Consider the following 23,097-nt stretch of genomic DNA (forward strand, 5'->3'; position numbering starts at 1 on the left):
CGCGGGCTCTAGAGCACAGGCTCAGGAGTTGTGGCTCATGGGTTTAGTTGCTCCCTGGCATGTGGAATCTTCCCAGACCAGGGCTCGAACCCATGTGCCCTGCACTGGCAGGTGGATTCTTAACCACTGCGCCACCAGGGAAGCCCTGACCATCCAATTCTTCCATGGTTAGAAGAGATCTTCCCGGAAGAGAATTCAGTGAGTGTGGTGAGATTTACGAAGGCTGCACTTATTCTTGGATATCTTCAAAGGCTTATATGGTTTATTGTTTCAGCACCAGAAGGGGTCATACCTCTCGCTATACATTTTCAGGTTATCACTTTCTGCTACGACAGCTTGAACTATACCACCAATGGATGTGACTTCCCAACTTTACTGGGAAAAATTCCTCTTCTTCTTCTCTTTCCTCCTCCACCACTTCCTCCTCCTCTTTGCCATCTTCTTTACTTAAATTAGGTCAGCCAATAGACCACTATGACATCATCAGTTTTTAGAGAAAATAATGAGTGCTCAAAAACCCTAGTTAAACGACTGAATGAGAATGAATACAGGAAACGGATAACTGCATTATATACCATCATGCTCCTTGGTATTTCTGGCTACCACAATCACTTAGTGTTTCTTGATCACCTGCTCTCTTTGCCTGTGGAGAGTAAATGTATCCACTGCATGCTGCTTTGGGAGAGACGCACAGAAAGTTGCTGTGCACAGGAAAACCATGGCTCAGGTCTCCTTCTTAGTGGGGAAAGTGAAGAAGACTTTCCAGCTGGTGAAAGGGAACCCTCTTGCACTGTTGATGGGAATGTAAATTGATACAGCCACTATGGAGAACAGTATGGAGGTTCCTTAAAAAACTAAAAATGGAACTACCATATGACCCAGCAATCCCACTACTGGGCATATACCCTGAGGAAACCATAATTCAAAAAGAGTCATGTACCACAATGCTCACTGCAGCTCTATTTACAATAGCCAGGACATGGAAGCAACCTAAGTGTCCATCAATAGATGAATGGGATAAAGAAGATGTGGCACATATATACAATGGAATATTACTCAGCCATAAAAAGAAATGAAATTGAGTTATTTGTAGGGAGGTGGATGGACCTAGAGACTGTCATACAGAGTGAAGTAAGTCAGAAAGAGAAAAACAAATACTGTATGCTAACATATATATTTGGAATCTAAAAAACAAAAAGGAATGGTTCTGAAGAACCTAAGGGCAGTACAGGAATAAAGACACAGACATAGAGAATGGACTTGAGGACACGGGGAGGGGGAAGGGTAAGCTGGGACGAAGTGAGAGAGTGGCATGGACACATATACACTACCAAATGTAAAATAGATAGCTAGTGGGAAGCAGGCACGTAGCACAGGGAGATCAGCTCGGTGCCCTATGACCACCTAGAGGGGTGGGATAGGGAGGGTGGGAGGGAGGGAGATGCAAGAGGGAGGAGTTATGGGGATATATGTATACTACAGCTGATTTACTTTGTTATAAAGCAGAAACTAACACACCATTGTAAAGCAATTATACTCCAATAAAGATGTTAAAAAAAAAAAAGTTTGAGGATAATGCCATCTTCCTCCCCATGTTATTGTTCAGAAAACCAAGCTAGCAGATGGCTCCTAAAGGGAAAAAATGAAACCAAAATTGTCATGTCCTTTAAGTAATGGAGTATAGTAGTTTAAGAAACCAAATAGAGGCTGATAAAATCAGATTGTAAACCACTCAGGAGGCTCATAGTGAGAATGTGCTCAAGGGCAAGGGGAAGGGATTAAGGATTAGGGAAAAGTTTGCCACAGGCTAAATTTGCAAAGAGAAAGGTGATCCTGGACCTTGAAATATTACCATCTTTATTTTGGGACAAATCCCAAATGCCTTATCAGAAAGATTGGATTGTTTTCTTAAAAGTCACTGCACGAAATTTATATCTATATCTATTTGTATTTATAGATATAGACACACATACACATGAGAAATGCTTGGAGAATTCTGAAATATATCAGGCAGAATGAGTTGCCCTTTAAATGGTGAAATAGAAAAGCCAAATTTAAAACTTGTGAAAGAATCATGTTAAGTACTACGGTTATAAATACATGGTTTTAATGTATTTAATTATTTTGACTATGGAGAGAAAACTGATACATTCTGTAGGTCTAATGTCTCAACCAATGAGAAGTCTGTGTCCTTTTCTTTTACCAGGCAGGCGCTGCATTTTGAAGAAACCAAGATATTGCTCCACTCCCAGCACCCCTGCCTTTTTTTTTTTCTAGCCATTAAATACGTCAATTCTGGCCGAAAAAAGTTGCCTTGGGTGAAATGTTCCACTCTTTTCTCAGTAACACTCAATGCCGTAATATTAAAAAGCAGAGCCCATGTATTTTGTAAGAAAAAAGGTTGTGACCAAATAATTTTATGACCATCCAGGTTGTCTTTCCCATGTGAAGAAGAAAAAGACTTTTAATTTGTCTTGATACAGAAAATGGGTCACTTAAGTATGCTTTAAGCAATTACTTCAAGGAGTAACCCAGCCAAGAATGATAAAATTCTGGTATAACACAACATACTATAAACTCTAAAGCATAAAAAGTTATCCATATATATCTTAAACAGCTGGTTGCTGAACTAATTATGAATCTCCAAAGAAAAATGTAAAAAATAATAACAATAACAATGTTCCCTATTTAAAATAACAAATCTTGGCGCGAGGGGAGGAGGGAAATAGGTGAGGAAGATTAAGCGGTACAAACTTCCAATTACAAAATAAATGAGTCAGAGGCATGAAATGTACAGCATGGGGAATATTTTCAATAATTATGTAATATCTTTGTATAGTGACAGATAGTAACTAGATTTATCATGATGATCATTTTGATAGAGAAGTATCGAATCACCGTGTTATATACCAGAAATTAACATACTGTCAATTATATTTCATAAACAACCAAACAAATGAACTCACAGAAAAAGAGGTCAGATTTGTGGTTACCGGAAGGGGGTAGCTGGGGGGACAGGGAATTGGAGGAAGGCAGTCAAAAGGTACAAACTTCCAGTTATAAGACAAATAAGCACTAGGGATGTAATGTACAATATGATAAATTGAATTTACGCTGCTGTACTGTATTTATGAAAGTTGTTAAGAGGGTAAATCCTGAGAGTTCTCCTCACAAGGGAAAAATATGTTTATCTATTTCTTTAATTCTACATCTTATATGAGATGACGGATGCTCAGTAAACTTACTGTGGTCATCATTTCATGATGTATGTAAGTCAAATCACTGTGCTGTACACCTTAAACTTATGCAGTGCTGCATCTCAATTATCTCTCAATACAACTGGAAGAAAAAAAAAATAACCAATCTGTATTTGCAATACCAAGTAACTGGAGAAGCTGGAGGAAGCTGGTTGGTGGACGGTAATGCATTTCATGTCTGCTGTAGTGAAGGACTCAAAGACACAGCTTCCTTCTCAACAATTAGAGAGAAAAGAAAGCTTTAAAACATTCTATTAGTTAATGATAAGAAAAATCAGAAACATGGCCAAAAAATAAATAAATGCAAAGACTAGACAGTGCATAAAGCAAAAACCAGAGAGTATGTAAAACAACTAGGATGCATATTTATGAAATCATAAAACAAGATGAAGGAAAGATGTTGAAAAAATACGCTGATTTCAGATGCCAAAAATTGACTATACAATGTTTCAAGGATCATTTAATGAAGAGTTACATGAAACGTCAAAATTAAAAGGACAGCTTAAGATAGTCACGGCAATGCAAACTAAGGAAAGACATAAACTAGAATTCAAAGAAAATCAAACTAAAAATGCAAAAAAGGGGTTGTTTTATTTATTCATTCATTCAAGAAATATTTACTGAGCACCAACTATGTGTCAATCAGTGTGCTGGGGACTAGGCTAGAGAGTGAACATGCACACAAACCCACATAGGGCTTATTTCTAATGGGGAGAGTCAGAAATCACATAATTTAAAAGCACATGTAAGTGATAAGCATAATGAGAAAATTGGGAGATGAAGGGCATTTGGGGGTGGGAGGTGGTTACAATTTCACAATGGTGTGTCCAGGAAAGTCCTCAATAAAAAGGTAACACTAAGCAAAACCAAAGGAGGTAAGGTGGTGGGTCATAAAGAGTTATAAAAGAAGGGCATTTCAAACAGAGGGAATGGCAAGAACACAGCGTGGAGGAGAATGTGCGAGGAACAGCAGCGCACCGAGGTCAGTGAGGCTAGAACAGAAGGAACAGGGGAAGTGAGGGCCAGAGGAGGCAATTAGAGAAGTAATAGGAGGCCAGATCATTCAGGGCTTGAGGATAACTGTAGTGATTTTGCTTTTCATTCTGCGAGAAACAGGAAATTGGGGGAATGACATGATCTGACTTGTATTTGCACAAATGAGTTGGGAAGCTGGTGCAATAATCCAAGTAAGAGATGATGAAGGCTTGAATGGATGGTGGCAGTGGTTGGAGATGATAAGAGAAGATAATCCAGGAGAAGTTTGCTGAGAAGTCGAATGCAGGTTGTGAGAGAGAAGGAAGAATCAAAGATGACTTCAAGATTTTTGGCCTGAGCAACTGGAGGGGTGAAGTTGTCATTTACTGAGATGAAGAAAGTGCAAGTTAGGAACTGAAGTGGGAGCAAGAGTGGGACACATCAAGTTGGAGAGATGTATTAAATATATAAGTGGGCAGTTGGGTATACAACTCTGGAGTTCAGGTAAGAGTTCTGGTTTAGACCTATAAATTTGGGAGTCACCCGGGTAGAGAATATAGGGATGAGATAGGCAAGTAGCGTAGCCAGAAAAAAGAAGCATCCCAAGGAATGAGTCTTGAAGACTCCAGTTTTTAGAGGTTGGAGATGTAAACGAACCATCAAATGTGATTGAGATCACCAGTGAAGTAGGTGGTCAATGAGATATCCAAGCGTGGTGTTACAGAAGTCAAGTGAACAAAGCTTCGCCAGAAAGACGAAGTGGTAACTGTCAAAAGCTGCTTGGAGGCCAACAAAATGAGGGCCAAGACCACTGACTATTAGAGGTAGCAATGTTGAGGGTGCTAGTATAATTGATGAGGACAGTTTTGTTTTGAGTGGTGGAAACGGAATCCTGTTTAGAGTGGGTTCAGGAGTAAATGGGAGGAGAGCAAATGGAGATGGAAACACTTTACAAAGGTTTAGCTGGAAGGAAGAAGTGGGACAGAAGCCAAGAGACATTTTTTTAATGGCAGAGCTAACAGCATGCTAAGAAACACCCATCATCTGAACCACATTTACTGATTAATTTGTATTATCATATGTGAAGCTAACAATTTGAAAGAAAACACCAATGATTTAATTATGAATGGATAGAATGCCAGAAACAAAATTCTGCTGCTAAAAATGTGACCGTTAGCTGTAAGCATTTGCACAGAGCCTTGCTTCAGGATGGAAGTTCTTCCAAATCACTCAGAGAACTCTTATCTACATTTTCTAATATCATATTGCCCCTTCTGCTTTTGCACAGAAGATAACTTCTTATCAAAAGCTTCTGAAGTCACAGTAAGCTTTTCCAAAAACACAGACTACTCTTTATGACTAATATTGCCTCCAAAGAACCATAACCATAATGGCTGAATTTTGTGCGAGGATTCTCATACCGAACGTTTAACTCAGGTCTCATGTTAAATAACTAAAATAATTAAAGCCTCTTTAAACAACAGGATGGAAATAGTGCATCCCTTAAAAATTAATGTTAAATCCACACAATTCTTCTCTGTGCTCAGAATTTTAAAAATTCAACAAATTAATTCACTCCTTATATAATTGTGTTTTAAAACCTGATTTTTCCAAAGTAAGTCTCACAGGAGCCTTAATCATTGCTTACAGCTATTTGTCAGTTCTTCATCAGATCAAATACTGCTGCTTCCAGCTATTATATAATAATAGTTTTTTAAACTTCTAATAACCTAGTTAATATTCTATCAAGCATCACTATTTATTTAAACAAGTCCTCTGTTTTTTTTCAGTGTCTTTTAATTAAACATCTGAATATTGTAATTATTTTCCTCAGACATTGTTTTCTCTTAATTTTGTATTTCTTAAATTTTAATGATTACATTTTATCCTGGACACAGTAAAACATACATTTTGAAATAATCTCTTAAATTATCTATTATTCAATGTTAGTACAATTCACCCTAAGTTAAAACTAACTGTTTTTCAGTATAAGTGATTATGTATCTTAGTGGGTCCTTTGTCCTACTCTAACCAGGATAAGTTTTCCTGAATTAGATTTTCTTATCATTGCTGTTTGCAATTGGGAAGTTAAAGAACTCTGCAAATAATTTCTATGTGCCTGTTAGCCTCATACATATTTAAACTATTTTTATTGAGCAGAACACTAACTTCTATAGTATTTCACTAAACATTTGCCCCATCTCGACAGACTTTTGTTTTTAGCAATCTGTTTTTTTTCATAATCTCTTTGTGTTTCCATGTCTTCTTGCGGACTCTCCAGCTATGTCGTAAACAAGGTCAGCAGCCCAAAGAAAAGATACTCTGATTCTTGTCACAAAATGTAGTTTTAGAATGTCCCTCATAGCCCCTCGAGCAGGGCCAGGCATAATTCTGCTATTCTCACATTTTTAAAGACTTTCAGGTATCAAGAATACTGGCTTTTCTTTTCCAAGAAAAATAGCTTTAACTCTACAAATCTAAAACTTAGGCTGCTCAAAAATTTTAAAGCACTGGAGCCATGATAAAATGTTGACAATACAGCTATTGACAGCAACAGGTAACCAGTGGCTGTAAAATATACAGTGTTTTCTCCATGCTTGAATCAAACAGGGTCTCACATATCTCAGATCTTGTTCTTGGTTTAAAAAAAAAAAAAAAAAAAGATAAAAAGAACTGAGGGAAATGCTTCTTTTGGCTGAAACTGCCTGGGGTGTTGGAGGGATGAGAAGGTGTTAGCAAGAGGGATCCGGTATCTTTTTGTTTCATGAAAACCCTAGCTTGACAGGAAATACAGGGAAAACTTAGCCATAGAAATGGTGCATCCGCTGTGCAGGCCAACAAGTATATTCTCCCACCGCTACTTAGAATAAAGAAACTTATAGTTCTCTTTCTGTCCTGTTTCTGGCCACAGTCATCTTTCTTCCCTTTTTCTGCATTCACTATTGTACTCTATTCCAATCACTTAATTTTCTTTCTTAAAAGTCTGAATGCCAAGAGTAAAAAGCCCTTAGGAAGTTGTCCATGATCGTTTGCCAATTCAGTTCAAAATCTATATAGACTCTTGGACCTGTTAAAACGAGAATGTGATTTGATTGACCTACTTTTAGTTTAGTTTTTTTTTTTTTAAATAAGAGGGATTGAGTGAATTTGAGAGTGAATTGAATTCTAATTCTGAATGCTGGGAATGTGATCCCAAGTTTCTTACCCTGCCGAGGAGTGCACTGAATGAGTTGAGGTGGTGGCAATATTTCCATTTGACTAGACAGATTCTGTTGTATTTTCTGTTTTTAGAGTGACTGCTTTGGAAGGAATTTCACTCAATGACTTATGCCGCAAGTATTTACTGAGCACCTACTATACGGGCCAGGGGTCTTTAGAGTCTTGAGACCAGACTCCTTCAAGGGAGGGAGCTATGGAAACAACTGAAATACAGTATGAGTGATGTGTCCCCCTGTCTGGCTGAGAACAGTAATGTGTCAGAGAAGGCTTCACAGCGGAGATGAAAGATAACTAGGAATGCAAGGGGGCACAAGTCACCAAAGAAAAAGGAAAAACATGAGCCAAAATGAAGGAGAACAGGTGAGGAAGTTCAGGACAAGCTGGACAGGGAGCCTGAGTTCAGGTTTTGAAGCACCCTGCATGCCCTGGTAAGGACATCACATGACATCAGGAGTTACATGAACCTATGGGTCCTTCCCAAAAAGGAGTAGGAGCGACTCAAAATTTGATCTATTATTTCCTCAATGGTTTCCAGTGATGGAGACCCCCATTCCTGTATTGTGCTTCATCACTGAAGTCAGATTCAGGAGAATTTCTTTCTGAGAATTACAGAAACACAGTCTGTTCAAAGGAAAATCTTTCTCCTAAGATGCAAGTCCCTACAAGCATGCCAGTATCCATTCTACAAACTTGCAAAAGGCCTTTTTAACATTGGCCTTCAACAAAGCAATGATTTATGTCAAGTAAGTAATGACTATAGTGTGCTTATTGAACTGTATACATTTTGGCAAGAGAGCAGGTTGGTGAGGATCTCCTAAATTAATAGGAGATGCATTTGTTGCTATTTTCATGGCTCGTGTGTGTGCGCGTGCCTGAGAGAGAGAGATTTAATATAGTGGAACTTTCCAGATGTGTTTTGATCAACTAATATGTGTTTGGGATTCATAAGTGATGGAGCAAGAACATATGCAATATGCAAAAAACTTTTCATTCTTTATTATTGAATACCATATAAGAATCTTGAGAAGTTTAATCAGTGGCAACTTAAACTCCAGGCTACAAGTCCTAAGTGAGATTATGTGAACATATTTTCTCATTGGCACTTGCATAGTCTGGCATATGTAGCAGAATGTAGCAGAATGCAATAAACAAGCATAATTACTTCCACACAGAAAAGTCTATATCAATCTTTTCTTGATGACCTACTTTCAGTGAGTTTTCTCCAGTAAGGCAATCACCCAAACAAATCTCCAGCAGACTGTGTACTACAGTGTCAAAGCCTCACATTGAAAAAAGTCAGCACTCCCCATGTATTTAAAAGGGAAAACTCACTACGTGGAAGTACATGTTCTCTGCCAGTATTCAGAGAAGACCCAACCCATCTCACAGTGAAAGGGTTTATATGCCGTTATCATTAGCAGAGAGATTATTTGGCTAAATGTTTTCTTATCTTCACTTGCCTGAATGCCATTGTGTCTAATATAACTTAATCTCTCATCATGTTTGTAAAAACTAACAGTTGTTTTATTTTTTCAAATAGACACTGTAAAATTCTAATTTTAAAATGTGGAGATGTGGGGTGCGAGGAGAGGGGGGAGAGGAGAAACCAGCCACCTTGAAAAGCTCCCACCAGTAGAGAACGGGAATACTTTCATACGGATGTTTAACTGTTTTGGAAGCGGGTGGAGGGGTTGGTGTAAAATTCTGAATACATTATTGAGGAACAAAGAAGCGTCTTGTGTGTTCTTGACTTCTGCCAAGAATACTAAATAGCTAAAATATAATGAAAAGTTAGGAAGAAAATAAGTTGCAATCACAGGCAAGAGAGAAGCATTATGGGATATTCTCTTGTGAGACGGATGATGCCCAGATTGTGCTGTACTGTAAAGGATTTAAGGGCAATATGTACTAGCCATACTGGCTAATTAAAAATGATTTCATTCTTTGTGCTTCTTTCCAGGAATCCGTTTTGCAGATAGCATTGCTATCTATGTCCAAAATTCTTGCCCCATTCTGATAGACTTTTAGCCAAGAATCATATGCATATCAACTCATTCTTTGAAATTTTAGCACCAAGAGTTTACCTTTGTCACAAAATAGCAGCTGCCACCACCAAAAATTTAGCCTCAAATTGGGACAGACTTAACTATGGAAATTATGTGACATTTTCTTAGCAGTAAGTACGTGTTAAACAGAACATACAAGAAGAGTGTTTTAACCTGCACATTTTGTCCATATATTTTGCTACTTACACTATCATTTTGAATGTGGTACGGTAGAATATTGAAGGGGACACAAACGATGCTTAAATTACTGAATGAAACAGTGAACACTCCATGTTCAAAAAGAAGAACTGCTGCTCATATGCTCACAGAGACATTTTTTAAATGAATTCACATCTTTATTTTGTCTCTTTTTTTATGACTTTCCACAGACTTAAAATCTGATTTATACAATCTAACACGTATTTCATTATTCTCTATTCTGGTATGCTCCCACCAGGGTTCATTTTATATCTGTAACCAGATTAACTCCTCAAAGAGAAAAACTATTAAAATCAACCACAGTGATAAGCACACAGTGGCTGTTCAATGAGGACCTGGTGAAACGAGTTCCATTGATCTCAACCGGACTCAACCCCTTTGGCGAAGAACAGCACTGTATTCAGGTCACAGGAAAAGGCAGACCTTCTTCCTCTCCTTTCTTTATGCTGGAGGCAGGAAAAGTCAGGCTGAAAATATCCAGGACAATTCCCATCATTAAACTTAATGATTTTCCCATAGGATGTAATCTTTTAATGTGCAAAATAAGGCCATATTAGTTTTGAGAAGCAGGAATACATGAATATATATATATATGTATACTTATTTATTTATTGTGTATATATATGCATATCTACACAATATATAATATATGCATATTACATATATTTATATATAAAGTACTTATATAAATATATTTTCTATATATGCATATTACATGTTATTTTCCCACTCTGAAAACCATCGAAGGAAACTTGACCATAACCAAGTATTACTCATGAAGAATTCATTCAGTCACACTTCTTAAATACAAAAGTCTTGCATCCAACTCATATAGCATAATATAGCTATGTTTCTTCATTACACAAGAAAATATGCTTACATTTCTACCCTTGACAGCTGCCACTTTATCCCTTTCTGAAACTTAATGATTCATTAATTTACAACTTTGTGCATCCTTAATATACCGTAAGAGACAAACAGATAAAATCTTATTGTATTTTTCATGAATTAAAAGAAAAAGCTTGCTAAAATCAATTTTAAAACAAATTATGGGAAGCCTATTCTTTGGATCATCTTCCATTGCACTGTTTTTATGTGAAACACAAGCTGCAAGCAATATACAAAGATATTAGCTTATGTGGTAGGAATATGATAGCCTTCAAGCAATCTGAAATCATGGATATTAAGAAAGCCTACTTATTGGCAGACAGCTGACTGAAATGTCCAATATACCTGTGCTCATTTTAAAAAGGACAAATACAAGGATTTTCAAGGTGATGAAGTAAAGAGTTTTGATAAGACTTGATAAAATTAACCTGACACTGTGAATATACTCAAATTCTTCCTATCCTTAAGAAAACAAAAAAGCTTTTTTTAAGAGTTGTGACTATGATCTCTACTGAAATCGATAAAGATAGATCATTTCAAGCAGCACCATTTCTTCTTATTACTTCTCAAGGCACTGAGTTAATCAGTTCAGAGGAAATGTTTACCATCAATTCCTATGTCTTGAGGTAACAAATTTGGAGTTCTACCATTCAATACATAAGCAGTCTTCATGCTACCTTCCTCTATTTCTCTCTCTTCTTTTCTTCCCTTCTAATTATCAAATTCTGTATGTATTTGTTGCCTCCACTTTTCCTTCCTGGATATTTCTCTGACTCTATACGGTCCTTGCTACATCTTTACCTTCCCAGGGAGGACGTTCCCTTGAGGACCACCAATGACTCACTCTCCAGAGAATGGCACCAAGTCCTAGCAATCATACCAATTACACTTATATGATATGAGGCAATGTATTTGAAAATACTTTTAAACATTAAAGTACTATTTAAAGAGGATGGTATTATTATACCTCCAAATGATCTATCAAATTTCCACTTTGACACAGTGTAATAGCCTTTTAACTGAGCTTCCTGATTCCCAGTCTCACTCTGCTCCAATCCATCCTACACTCTGGAGTTACCTTCCTAAAGTAAAGAGATCTACTCGAGTCATTCCACTGCTCAAAACCCTCCACTAGCTCCCCATAATATACTGGATGAATTCCAAACTCCAAACCCTTCAATTAGTCATTGGAAATCCTACCTACTATTTGAAACTTTTCCACTAATACAAACCCCGCCTAATTTTTTTCCTCCCTCTAAACACCACATTTTCAATCTTATTCCTTGCTTCTGTGTATGCCATCTTTTTTGCCCCTAATACCCTTCCCCTCAACAGTGGCCCTTGAAGACCTGCCCTCCTCCATCCAGGGTCTCCATCCAACCCATCTCCTCTTAGAAATGTTCCCAGAGGTGAATTTAGCCTACTCACAACCCATGCTTTCATATTCTGCAAACTCTGCCATGTATGAGAGCTACTTATGTATGGTTCTTTCTCTCTTGCAAAGGCTTAGCAGACCACTAGAGGAATATTCTCTCTAGGAGAATATGTATCACAAACAAGGTGCTCAATAAAGAGTCAGTGAATTGTGTGCTTGTGTTCACACCATTTAATGATTAAGAATATTAAAATAGTTGTTTGGGCCATCTAAAAAAGTTCTTTGTTAACTTTTAAGTGGAGCTATTGGTGCTTTTCAAATACAGTAAAAACAGATAGCTGACACCTGGTCAATAATGAAAATGTAATTTTAAAAACACACACACAAAATAGCTGAAATGAAAAAATACAGCTAAATCTTGTATCTACTACATAACAGAAAATAATAACTATGACTAGAACAAATTATGCATGGAGAAAGAAAATAAACAAGACAAGGGAACAGTAAGAATATGTATCGTTGACAAAACGAAAGATATTATGTGCCCGTGTCCTGATAAATGCACTTGTGTCTCCCATCTCAGAGTGGTTCAGTAATCCTCCCATCTGCTGATAGACCTGAATCTTTGGACCAACTCCAAGACTGTCTGGCCTCCTGAAGTTCCTCTGGCTTTCAGAGACTATGAGGTCAACCATTATAGTCCATACTCTTCCTTCTAGGGTTACTCTGAAACTGAAACTGCCTTAAGAAGAGGAGAGAGGGATGGGAAGTTTTCCAGGGCCTTTGTCCTGTGGTACTAGCTTTGTTTTAGAACGGCATGAAACTTGCCAATATATCTACCTTAAGAAAAATGAACTAAGATTAGTGGTATCACAAGGTTGACCTAGATCTGTCGTTTTAAATGCTGGCTGTACTGTGTAATCACCTGGGGAGTTTTAAGAAAATGTTCATGTCTGGGGCCCACACCCACACATGTACTTGATCCAGGGTAGGGCCCAGACATCGGCATGTTTTAAAAGTTCCCCTGGTATATAGTCAGCTCAGGCTGCCATAAAAACAATACCATAGACTGGATGGCTTAAACATTTTTTCTCATAGTTCTAGAGACTGAGAAGTCCAAGATCCAGGGGCTAGCAGATTTGGTTCCTGGAGAAAGCGCTCTTCCTGGCTTACGGACATCTGCCTTCTCTCTGTGTTTTCACATCAGAAAAGAAAGAAATAGAGTTTTGGTCTCTCTTTCTCTTCTTATAAGGACATTAATCCCATCAAGGGGATTCCACTTTCATGATTTCATCTAAAACTAATTACCTCGGGGCTTCCCTGGTGGCGCAGTGGTTGAGAATCTGCCTGCTAATGCAGGGGACACGGGTTCAAGCCCTGGTCTGGGAAGATCCCACATGCCGCGGAGCAACTAGGCCCGTGAGCCACAACTACTGAGCCTGCGCGTCTGGAGCCTGTGCTCCGCAACAAGAGAGGCTGTGACAATGAGAGGCCCGCGCACCGCGATGAAGAGTGGCCCCCGCTTGCTGCAACTAGAGAAAGCTCTCGCACAGAAACGAAGACCCAACACAGCCAAAATTAAATAGATAAATTAACTAAAACTAATTACCTCCCCAAGGTCCCACCTCTAAGTACCATCGCATTGGGGGTTAGGACTTCAACATAGGAATGTTGGGGGGATACATTCAACCTACAACACTAGATAATTTCGAAGTGCAGCCAGGATTGAGAACCACTGACCGAGATCAATGGTTATCAACCTAATTTCACACTGAAACAAACACGACAAGGGTATCACGTGTGCAAAACACACCAGTGGGCAGACCAAGATTGTGCACAATTCTGTGTGCCAGGTGAGATGCCATCCTTATTACCCTATTCAAGAAAATGTGTCAGAATGCAAGGGCAAAAACGTCACTACAGAAATATTTTTAATCTGATGACCAGGTGACTGAAAACTTTGAGAAAATCCGGAAAGTTCCTTATATCTGGCCAGCATTTTGTTATTCCAAGCACACAAGCAGGACTCTGGTGGTGACCAGGATCTCTGCAAAAAGAGGTCATTTTAAACAGCAACATTTTCTTTTATTCCTATGCAAGGTACTGAGTTAACCAGTTCAGAGGAAAGGTCTAGTATCAAGACCCATCTTTAAGTAAATATGTTAGAGCTCTAGACATCAAGAAATAAGCAGTTAGTCAGTGACAGTGAAAGAACAGAAAAATTATGGAGTAGATGGGGAAGGCAGAGAAAAAGAAGGATAGAATGATGCTCCAAGAATAGAAAGGTACCTGTGGACATTGTTATGAATATTTTAACAGAAAATCCTTCTTTCTTACTAATTAATAAATTATTCTTTCCAAATGTATAAAGACTATATTTCCAAGGAATGTGTAAAAAATTTATCTTTTGTCAATGTGTACATAAATTAATGCATGCTTATTGAATGAAACCAGGAAGTTCACATTAACCAGGACTCTGAATAATCACATTTACTCTAATATCTGCATAAGTATCAGAAGCAAAAAAAAAGATAATCTGCCCATTTTAACACATTAGAATTTTTAGGCAGAAAGATATGTTAACACATACTTTTAAAATTATGTTAACTACAAAGCTCCCCAAATTATATTAACACATCAAAAATATTTTAAAATAATGGTATCAAATAGTGTCAATCTTCTTCCTATCATAATCTTCATCACAATCTTCATCACAATGCTGAGCAATTTTGAATTTTTTTTAAATCTTAAACTCGTGATTAAAGGAAGTGAGGTGAAAAGGAAATAGAAACCAATAAAAGGAAGGTGAGTGAGAAGAAAATAAAGCAAAGATCCTAATTGAAGAGCAAATCTTGTTTCTGTTTTTAACTCCTGTGAAAATTTCTAACTCATCCCCTGCCCTGTTCCATCTGAATTTAACTAAATTCAAATATTTGCTGAACATCTGCTATGTGCAGGGCTGAGCCACATGCAGTACCTCATCTCTGAGATTAATGATAAAACTTCAGGCAAATTCCAAAAGCATGAATATCCACATAATGTAACTGCACTTCCTGTCATTTATCTGCTTTCCAGAACTGACTTGGGCCACTACCTCTTATGGCCAGCTTGACTACAGAGCACTTAATCCAACATGATGGCTTTTGATTGACTAAAAATACTGCCTTCGTGGTATCAAGATACTTCATTTATCATTACTGACCATCCCCCACGCCCACTGCCCTCTTCTCCCTAACAGGGAAGCATGCTTGCATGGGCACGTGCACTTATATACACACATACACACTGGCTTAATGCCCTGCCCCCGGGACATATCCAAGCTTCATGGCTGCCAACTCATCTAGAATTAAATGTTCACTCAAAACTGCACCTGCCACTACACATGTAGTAGCTATCATGGGGACTATATTTTTCATGCACAGATAGGATCTAGGTGATGCTTAGGTGCATTTCTGGGAGAATCAAAGAAAGCAAAGGTCTGGTGCCAGAAGTGGCATTAAAGATGGATGGCTAGAGGGCTTCCCTGGTGGCGCAGTGGTTGAGAATCTGCCTGCCAATGCAGGGGACACGGGTTCGAGCCCTGGTCTGGGAAGATCCCACATGCCGCGGAGCAACTAGGCCCGTGAGCCACAATTACTGAGCCTGCGCGTCTGGAGCCTGTGCTCCGCAACAAGAGAGGCCGCGACAGTGAGAGGCCCGCGCACCGCGATGAAGAGTGGCCCCCGCTTGCCGCAACTGGAGAAAGCCCTCGCACAGAAACGAAGACCCAACACAGCCATAAATAAGTAAAATAAATAAATAAATAAATAAATAAATAAATTAAAAAAAAAAAAAAAAAAAAAAGATGGATGGCTAGAGGTCAATGGTGACCTAACTCTCAAATTGAGATTAGAATCAAAAGAAGGAAAGGCCAGAATAAACTGGCTGATCGCCAACAGCAAAAACCTACTGCTATCTAAGAAGTTTCACAGTACTGTATTAAAGATTTATTAATCACCTACTATAGCTGCTAAGTCCAAGAATGCTAAGTCCAAGCTTGAATGAAATACATACAGTCTTTGCCCTCAAGGAGCTCGTCTAACTGGGGAGAGAGACAGAGACATTGCAAAGCGACATAGTGAATGCTAGAACAGGTACAGAAAATGAGTTGTGGGAGCTCTCACTCCTGGACCAGCAGCTAATCTCATCCATTCAAACCCAGTCTCTAAAGGCCACAAAGTGGTCATTTAACTTTCTTCGTCTATTGCTGCTCTACCTCAGGCCACCAGAACGTCTCTGTGATCTCTGCACGGCTGACACAACACGGGCCAAAAATAACCAACATACATCGATACTTCAAACAATTTTAATGACTCTAGGAGTCTTCTTAGTTGAGTTGACTTCTCATCAATACTATCAATCAATACTTTATCAGCTTTTGATTCTAAAACAGCACTTTTTAATAGACTTTCTGCAGTGATATAAATGTTCTATGTGTGCACTGCCCCATGCAGCAGCCACTAGTCACATGTGCCGACTGAGCACTTGAAATACGGCTGGTGTGAATGAGGAACTGAATCAATGTATTAAATAAATCTGAAATTAAATAGCCACATACGCCTAGTGGCCGTGGCACTGCACAGCACAGTTCTAAAATATAAGTGTTTTAAGACTGTGCCATATGATCAAATAATTTTTCTCTTAATTCCTATACATATGTTATACATGCCTCTGAAGAATTAAAAACACAGATAAAAACTGGTTTCCTTCTGTAACCTGTGGTTGCTGCCAGGAATTACTCCCAACAAGACACTAAAAGTTAAAGCACAATCGAAACGTACATATGTCATGTTTAAATTGGTTCTGACTTTTACCAATGGCCTTCTTGATGAAGTGGGAAACATTTAAAAATATTTAAAAGTTAAGATATTTAACACATTAAGAGATATTTGGGAAAGACTGTTATTTTCAACTAGTTCTAAAAGAAGAAAACATCTTCAAAGTGAGATTTAAAGGAGGTTTCAATGTGGGGATTGATTCAGATCAGCTGGAATGTAGGTATCATGAGTATTAGGACTCTGTATGTTGATGCACTGCTTAATTATTAGTGCCTAGCAGATGCTGCGCACTTAGGAAACCTGTAAGGGAAGAGTAGTTAAAATAGTACGGATGGGAACATTCTGTATCTGGATCTTGGTGGTTGTTACCTGACTATATGTATTTGTCAAAACTTTCCAGATGGTACACTAGAAAAGATAAATTATGCCTTAATTTTTTTAAAAAAGAAAAGGGGGAAAAAAGTAATATGGGAGCACATGGGAAAAATCATGAATGGATATCTGCAAGAAAGCAAATGGGAACGTGAAATGCAGCATCACATCTCATGTGAAACGAGCTAGTATATTCCAAACAGCAAATTCATCTCCCAGGAATGAAAGGAGGAAAAGGCTCAGGCTTGAGAGTCAGAAGGAACATATAGACTGAAACAGGCTGTGTGATGTTAGGTAAGTCATCTAACTTCTCTGTGCCTCAGTTCCCTCGCTGAAACATGTGTAAAATGAAACACCTATCTGAAACAGTTTTGGGGAGAATGAAATGAGAAAATGTACATAAAATGTCCAGCAGTGGGTCTGCACCTGGCAGGCACTGAGTACATGGTAAATGGAAACAAAACACAAGCTAATCTTCTTAATCAAGGCCTTCCTCTGAGGTCCTCTGGTCCTGAATGAGGGGGTTCCATTTCCATACTACAGTCTAAACAGTTGGCAAGTGAGTGGTCAAGCAACGCTACCGGGTTAGACAAAACTCAAATCTCCTTGGAGTCAGGGGAATGAGGAAATGCAGAGCATGCTTCCAGAAAAACCTGAATTTTTGCCAGAAGCAAAATTCCCACAAGAAAATTTCAGCAAGTTCCCAAATGTCTCATGCAGACATGACAGCATAAATGAATTCATCAATGAAATGATTTATCCTGGCAAACTTCCCTGAGTGGGAGCAGCTATAGTCTACATAAAAAGGAGAGAGAGATGAAATAAAGAAAATTCCTATTCTGCAAATCAAAAGTAATTAATTTTCTGAATGGAGACTAGTTATTATTTGGGGGAAAAAGGCATGAATATTTTCTATTCCTGGTTACAATTTGTCTTTGGAAGGTAAACAGACCAAGCTGAGAGTCACAACATACTGGATTCTACTGATTCCGTACTCAAGATAAATTAAGCAATTAATTCTTGAAGAGGAATTGGGTATAATTTGTAGTTAATGTGTCCTTTAAAGCAATAATACATGACTTAAAAGTTCAGAATTTGATTCATTACAAATTTAACAGTAATATTTAAACATATTAGTTCAGCGTAACTTGCATGACTGTAACTCAATTCAAAGATTGTGAAATTGACATATACACTAATATGTATAAAATGGATAACTAATAAGAACCTGCTTATAAAAAAGTAAATAAAATAAAATTCAAAAATTCAAAAAAAAAAAAATCCTGAATTCTCATTAGTTGAAAGAAACTATTCCTCCTTAAAAGCTCTTAAAACACCTACCTCTCCTCTATGACTCATAGTTAAGCCTCCTTACAGGAAGCCACTGCAGATTTTCCCATTACCTGTTCAGTGGGTCACAATTAAATAATAACTAGAGTTATACAGTCATTACATTAGTTCTCCACCTAGTAGAAAACCTCTCAATTATTTTAGAGAAAGTTCAAATTCTCTTGGAGTCATCTTTATTTTCTGCCTCTCTGATTAAGAATCTCCTTCAGCTGAATAACATTAAATGTTGTGTTCCTCATGTGATTTTTAAAATTAATATTAAGTCAGGTATCAGAAATCAAGTCCATGGTAAAAACTTGTTAAAAATCCGGAAACTTTACTGACATTTAAATGTCAAACTAGCTCAGCAGTTGTCAAAATGTGGGCCTAGACCAGCAGCATCTGCATATCCTGGGAATTTGTTAGACACTGAGATCCTCAGCCCCACCCCAGAACTACTGAATCAAAACTCTTCAGGGTGGACCCCACAATCTGTGCTTTAACGAGCCTTCCTGGTGCCTCTGACATATCCTAAAGTTTAAGAACTGTGATCTAGCTAATTCTGGCAAAAACATTTGAGGCCTCAGGCTAATCTTGATATGATGATCCAAATGGATGAACTCACAGATAGATTTAACCCCCTCCCCCAAAAAACCCATAATGTTCCTCTTTAGTTTCTAGTGATCCCTAGCAGTAATGTGGAAAGCAAGAATTTTTTCACTCCAAATAATCGAATGAGGATTTTTGTGTTTGGAGAGTTACTTGAAAGAGGCATTTGGTCCCTATGTCCAGTTCAAAATCATCAGGACATTTTGGACACAAAAAGTGATAAGGTCATTATGACATTGCTAACGATGAACACCTTAGTGAATTCTACATCTTGTTTCTGGATAATGGTAAGGATGGCAGCCTAACATTCAAATTGTATCAGAGCTGTCACCCTGCACACTAAGTCTCAGTGGGCGGACCTTTCCTGAGCATCCATTATATGTGCCAGCTCAACTCACTGGCTCCAAAGACACTGAGAATGAGTAGTAAACACATTCACAAATACAACAGTAGATGTTGAGAGTAAAATAATTGAAGTGGAGACTGAGTTTTTCATTGGTAGATAATGTGCCTCAGTTTTTCAAAATGTCCTATCTGAGATCAGGTATTCATTCCATCTGAGGTAGTCAAGGCCCCTGGGTCAGTCTGCAGGCAACAAAGTAAAAGGCCAACTGTGTTAAAATGGGAAGGGATACAAAAGTATTCACCTGCCAGTCTCAAAAAACCCACATTCTGAGTTCTAATACAAGCTCACATTCAATATCATCACATAAACTTGCGATACTCTTAAACAATTCATTTAATCCTTTCCAGTTAAATGTTACATCATCAAAACATTAAAGAAAATGTCCAATAAACTGAAATCTATAAACCCCAAGCAACAGGCTACTAACAATGCTTTATTGAGAAAAGCCTTTGCAAAACATGGTGTATTGAAATGGAATAGCATTCCGCCCAAAAGGAATGAAGTACTGATACATGCTACAACATGGATGAATCTTGAAAACATTATGCTACGTGAATGAAGCCAGACACCAGAGGCTACGTATCATACAATTCTATTTATATAAATGCTCAGAATAGACACATCTATAGAAAAAGAAAGTAGGCTAGTGATCGCCAGGGCTAAGGTCAGAGAGAATGAGGAATGACTGTTCATGGAGTTTCTTTTGGGGGTGATTAAAATGTCCTATCATTAGATAGTGGTGATGGTTGCACAACTTTGTGACTATACTAAAACCCACCGAACTGAACAATTTAAAAAGATGAATTGTATGCCATGCAAATTATATCTTAATTTTAAAACTTCACAATATACTCAGGGAATGTGGTTTAGGTGGCATGCAAATCAGTATCCTCTGGTTTATTTTTATACTACAGTGAGATTTTCTTTAAATAATAATCTAAGTACCAAGAGGACCTGGCTTTGTTATTAAAACAGATCTATAACAGAAACATAAATTCAACAGGTATGTATTTGATGACCACAGTACTTTTGAAAAATGTCTTCCCCTCTCCAGAATCAATTGTATGGTTTTAGAGAAAACCAGGACCAGATTCCTCGCAAGTCGTAAATGTCAACCGTGTGCATCATACCACCCCTGAGCACTTTCATAAAGCTTTTAGAATTTAAATTATGTGCATATATCTGGCAGGCTACTGGCAATTATCACCATATAGCAATGCAATGCCCATTAGTTACAACACAGAAATGATTTCTTTTTGTAAAGGTTACTGTGCCAAAAGCAGCACCATCTACTGGATAAAAATATAAGTTAATATCTACTTTATTATGAACAATCTATTAGGATCCTCTAACTGTAAAGAGTATAAAATATGTGTGCTCACAAACGGAGGTACATTTTCTAACTTTCGGGTTAATGGCTCCAAACCTGCTGTATGCCATCGTAATAGAACATCTTCATGAAGGAAAAAAAGACATTTCTTTAATAGAATACAAAAATCCAGTCTTACAATCCTTCCAGAAAATGCCCGGAACACTTGAATCTGCATCCCAGGTAAAGATTCTAACTGGCTCTTTCAGAAGACAGTTTCAGTATTAAATGTGTAACCTGGAAGGTGGTGGGTAAAAGATGAATCCTTGAATACCTATATCAACCTGCAGCTCTCCTCTGACTTTGGCAGCAGGGGCAGAATGTTGACAGAAATTTTGATTGAAACTTTTTTTTTTAAGTAACTGCCCAGACTTGAATGTGACTAAATTAAAAGTACTGAAAACACTGAAAAGTCAGGTTGGTGCCTGTTCCTGTTACTACCTTTCGGGCGTGTGTGTGCGTGTGTGTGTGTGTGTGTGTGTGTGTGTTTAATTCGCATCAGACACGTGTATTCCTCATTCAAGCCCATAAATATCCGTAGCATGAACTAAACAGCAAGAATGCGATACAATACGTAGCCCCGCACCAACGGTGTATTTATCTTTTTATGGGTATCTAAAAGGCTCTTTTCCACACTTTGCAAAGAGGAGGAGAAGAGCTGCGAGGACAAGAGGCGTGACGGGCAAGCCCCCCTCTCCTGGCCGCGGGAGCAGCGTCCCCCCGGGCAGGTGAACTGTGGCGGAGGTGCGAGGTGGGGAGGGGGCGCGTTCTCGTCGTGCCGCCGCGACACGGTGGGCTCCCCAGTCCGCCGTCCCTCTTGCCTCCTTGCTAGATGGCGGCGCGGCAGCAAGTACCGAAAGCTCTGAAATCCCCCCACCCGTGTCCCAAACGATCCCACAGGGGAAACCCCGCCGAGGTCTTAACACTCACCCAGGCGGCAAACACAGAGGAGCTGAATACAGGCGAGAAAGCGCTTTAGGATTCGCATTTCCAGACGGTCCGGGGGCTCCCACCGCGCGGCTCCTTGGCGTGTCTGGATGGAGAGGGAGGGGACGCGAAGGAAATGTTCTCTCCTCCAGTGTATAGACTGGTGCGAGGCTGTGTGTGTGTGTGTGTGTGTGCGTGTGCGCGCGAGCGCGCGCGAGAGTGTGTGTGTGTGTGTGTGTGTGTGAGAGAGAGAGAGAGAGAGAGAGAGAGAAGGACAGAAATAACCTAGGGGAGGACGCCTGGTGCTCGCGGGCCCGGGAGCCGCTAGCCGAGGCGCATGTCGGGCGGGCGGGACTCGGTTTCCCACACCGGCGGCGGTCGCGGTCTGAGCTCTCGGAGCGCCACGGCGCCTGTGTGCCGGGTGCGCGCTCGGGCCGGGCCGTGCGCGCCGCGGTGCGGCGGGGGCGCGGGCGGGGGCGCCGGGCGGCGCCGGCGCCGCGCGCGGGGGGTGGAGGGGCGCGGCTGCCGTTCGGGGGCCGGGTCCCGGGGTAGCGATTCACAGAGCGACACCCCCTTCCCCCTGGCCCCTGCTAGTAGCTTCGCTGCCCCAGAGTTTGTGGAACCCGCTGGGGTTTAGAATCTTCGTGGAGAAAACGTCTCTTCATTAAGACTCCTTCATCCCTTTGGAAGAGGAGGCCCGACCCCCATTGTTCCGCACAGCCAGAGATTGACCTTTGGGGTTCACCCCTGGAAATGTTTTTCATTTGATTGTTTCCCTGCCCGCATATGCTAAGTGGGTACAATCAGGAAGTGGTGGAGTCGCCTGGGTAACCTGGGTTCCCCTTTCCACTTTCTTTCCATTTTCCAAAGCACCAGAGTAGTTCCAGACCACATTTCCTTCAGGGCAGTTGACTGCCAATAATCTCTGGCCCTGATTGTGACCCGTCAGACCCTGCCCCTGCCCCAGACTCCAATCAAATAGTCCTGCTGTGCACAGCTGCCGGGAGGAACCTTCAACTCTGCCGTGGTCCTTCCGGACGCACCGAACCTACCCAAGTGCCTCCTTGCACAGAGTCGCAAGGGAAGGTTTTTTAATCGCTCGATTGCAGGATATACAAAAGAGATATAACACATGCCTTGTGCTGCCTCAGAGCTGGAAATGTCACGTTGTACGTGCTTGTTTCTATGTGCTTTCTATTTGTATACTTATATAAGACCCCGTTTGTCGCCTTTCAGGAGTCCACTCTAAGGCACAGAAAGTCAAGTTCTGGAATTATCCCTGTATTCTCA

General features: G+C 39.5%; 1 protein-coding gene across 4 annotated transcripts in view; it reads right to left on the reverse strand.

Annotated features, from left to right (window-relative positions):
* Positions 1–22,217, reverse strand: part of PTPRZ1 (protein tyrosine phosphatase receptor type Z1) — a 163,693-nt gene extending 141,476 nt beyond the window's left edge. For 3 of the 4 annotated variants that reach the window (XM_036864020.1, XM_036864019.1, XM_036864018.1), the window contains exon 1: positions 21,811–22,217. In XM_036864020.1, coding sequence (XP_036719915.1) covers positions 21,811–21,868 — 58 coding nt within the window. In that variant the 5' untranslated portion in view covers positions 21,869–22,217. The remainder of the gene's footprint in view (positions 1–21,810) is intronic. The other variant, XM_036864021.1, reaches the window with a different exon arrangement.
* Positions 22,218–23,097: the final 880 nt, after the last annotated feature.

This window comes from Balaenoptera musculus, chromosome 9 (genome assembly GCF_009873245.2).
Source record: "Balaenoptera musculus isolate JJ_BM4_2016_0621 chromosome 9, mBalMus1.pri.v3, whole genome shotgun sequence".
Classification (NCBI taxonomy): domain Eukaryota; kingdom Metazoa; phylum Chordata; class Mammalia; order Artiodactyla; family Balaenopteridae; genus Balaenoptera; species Balaenoptera musculus.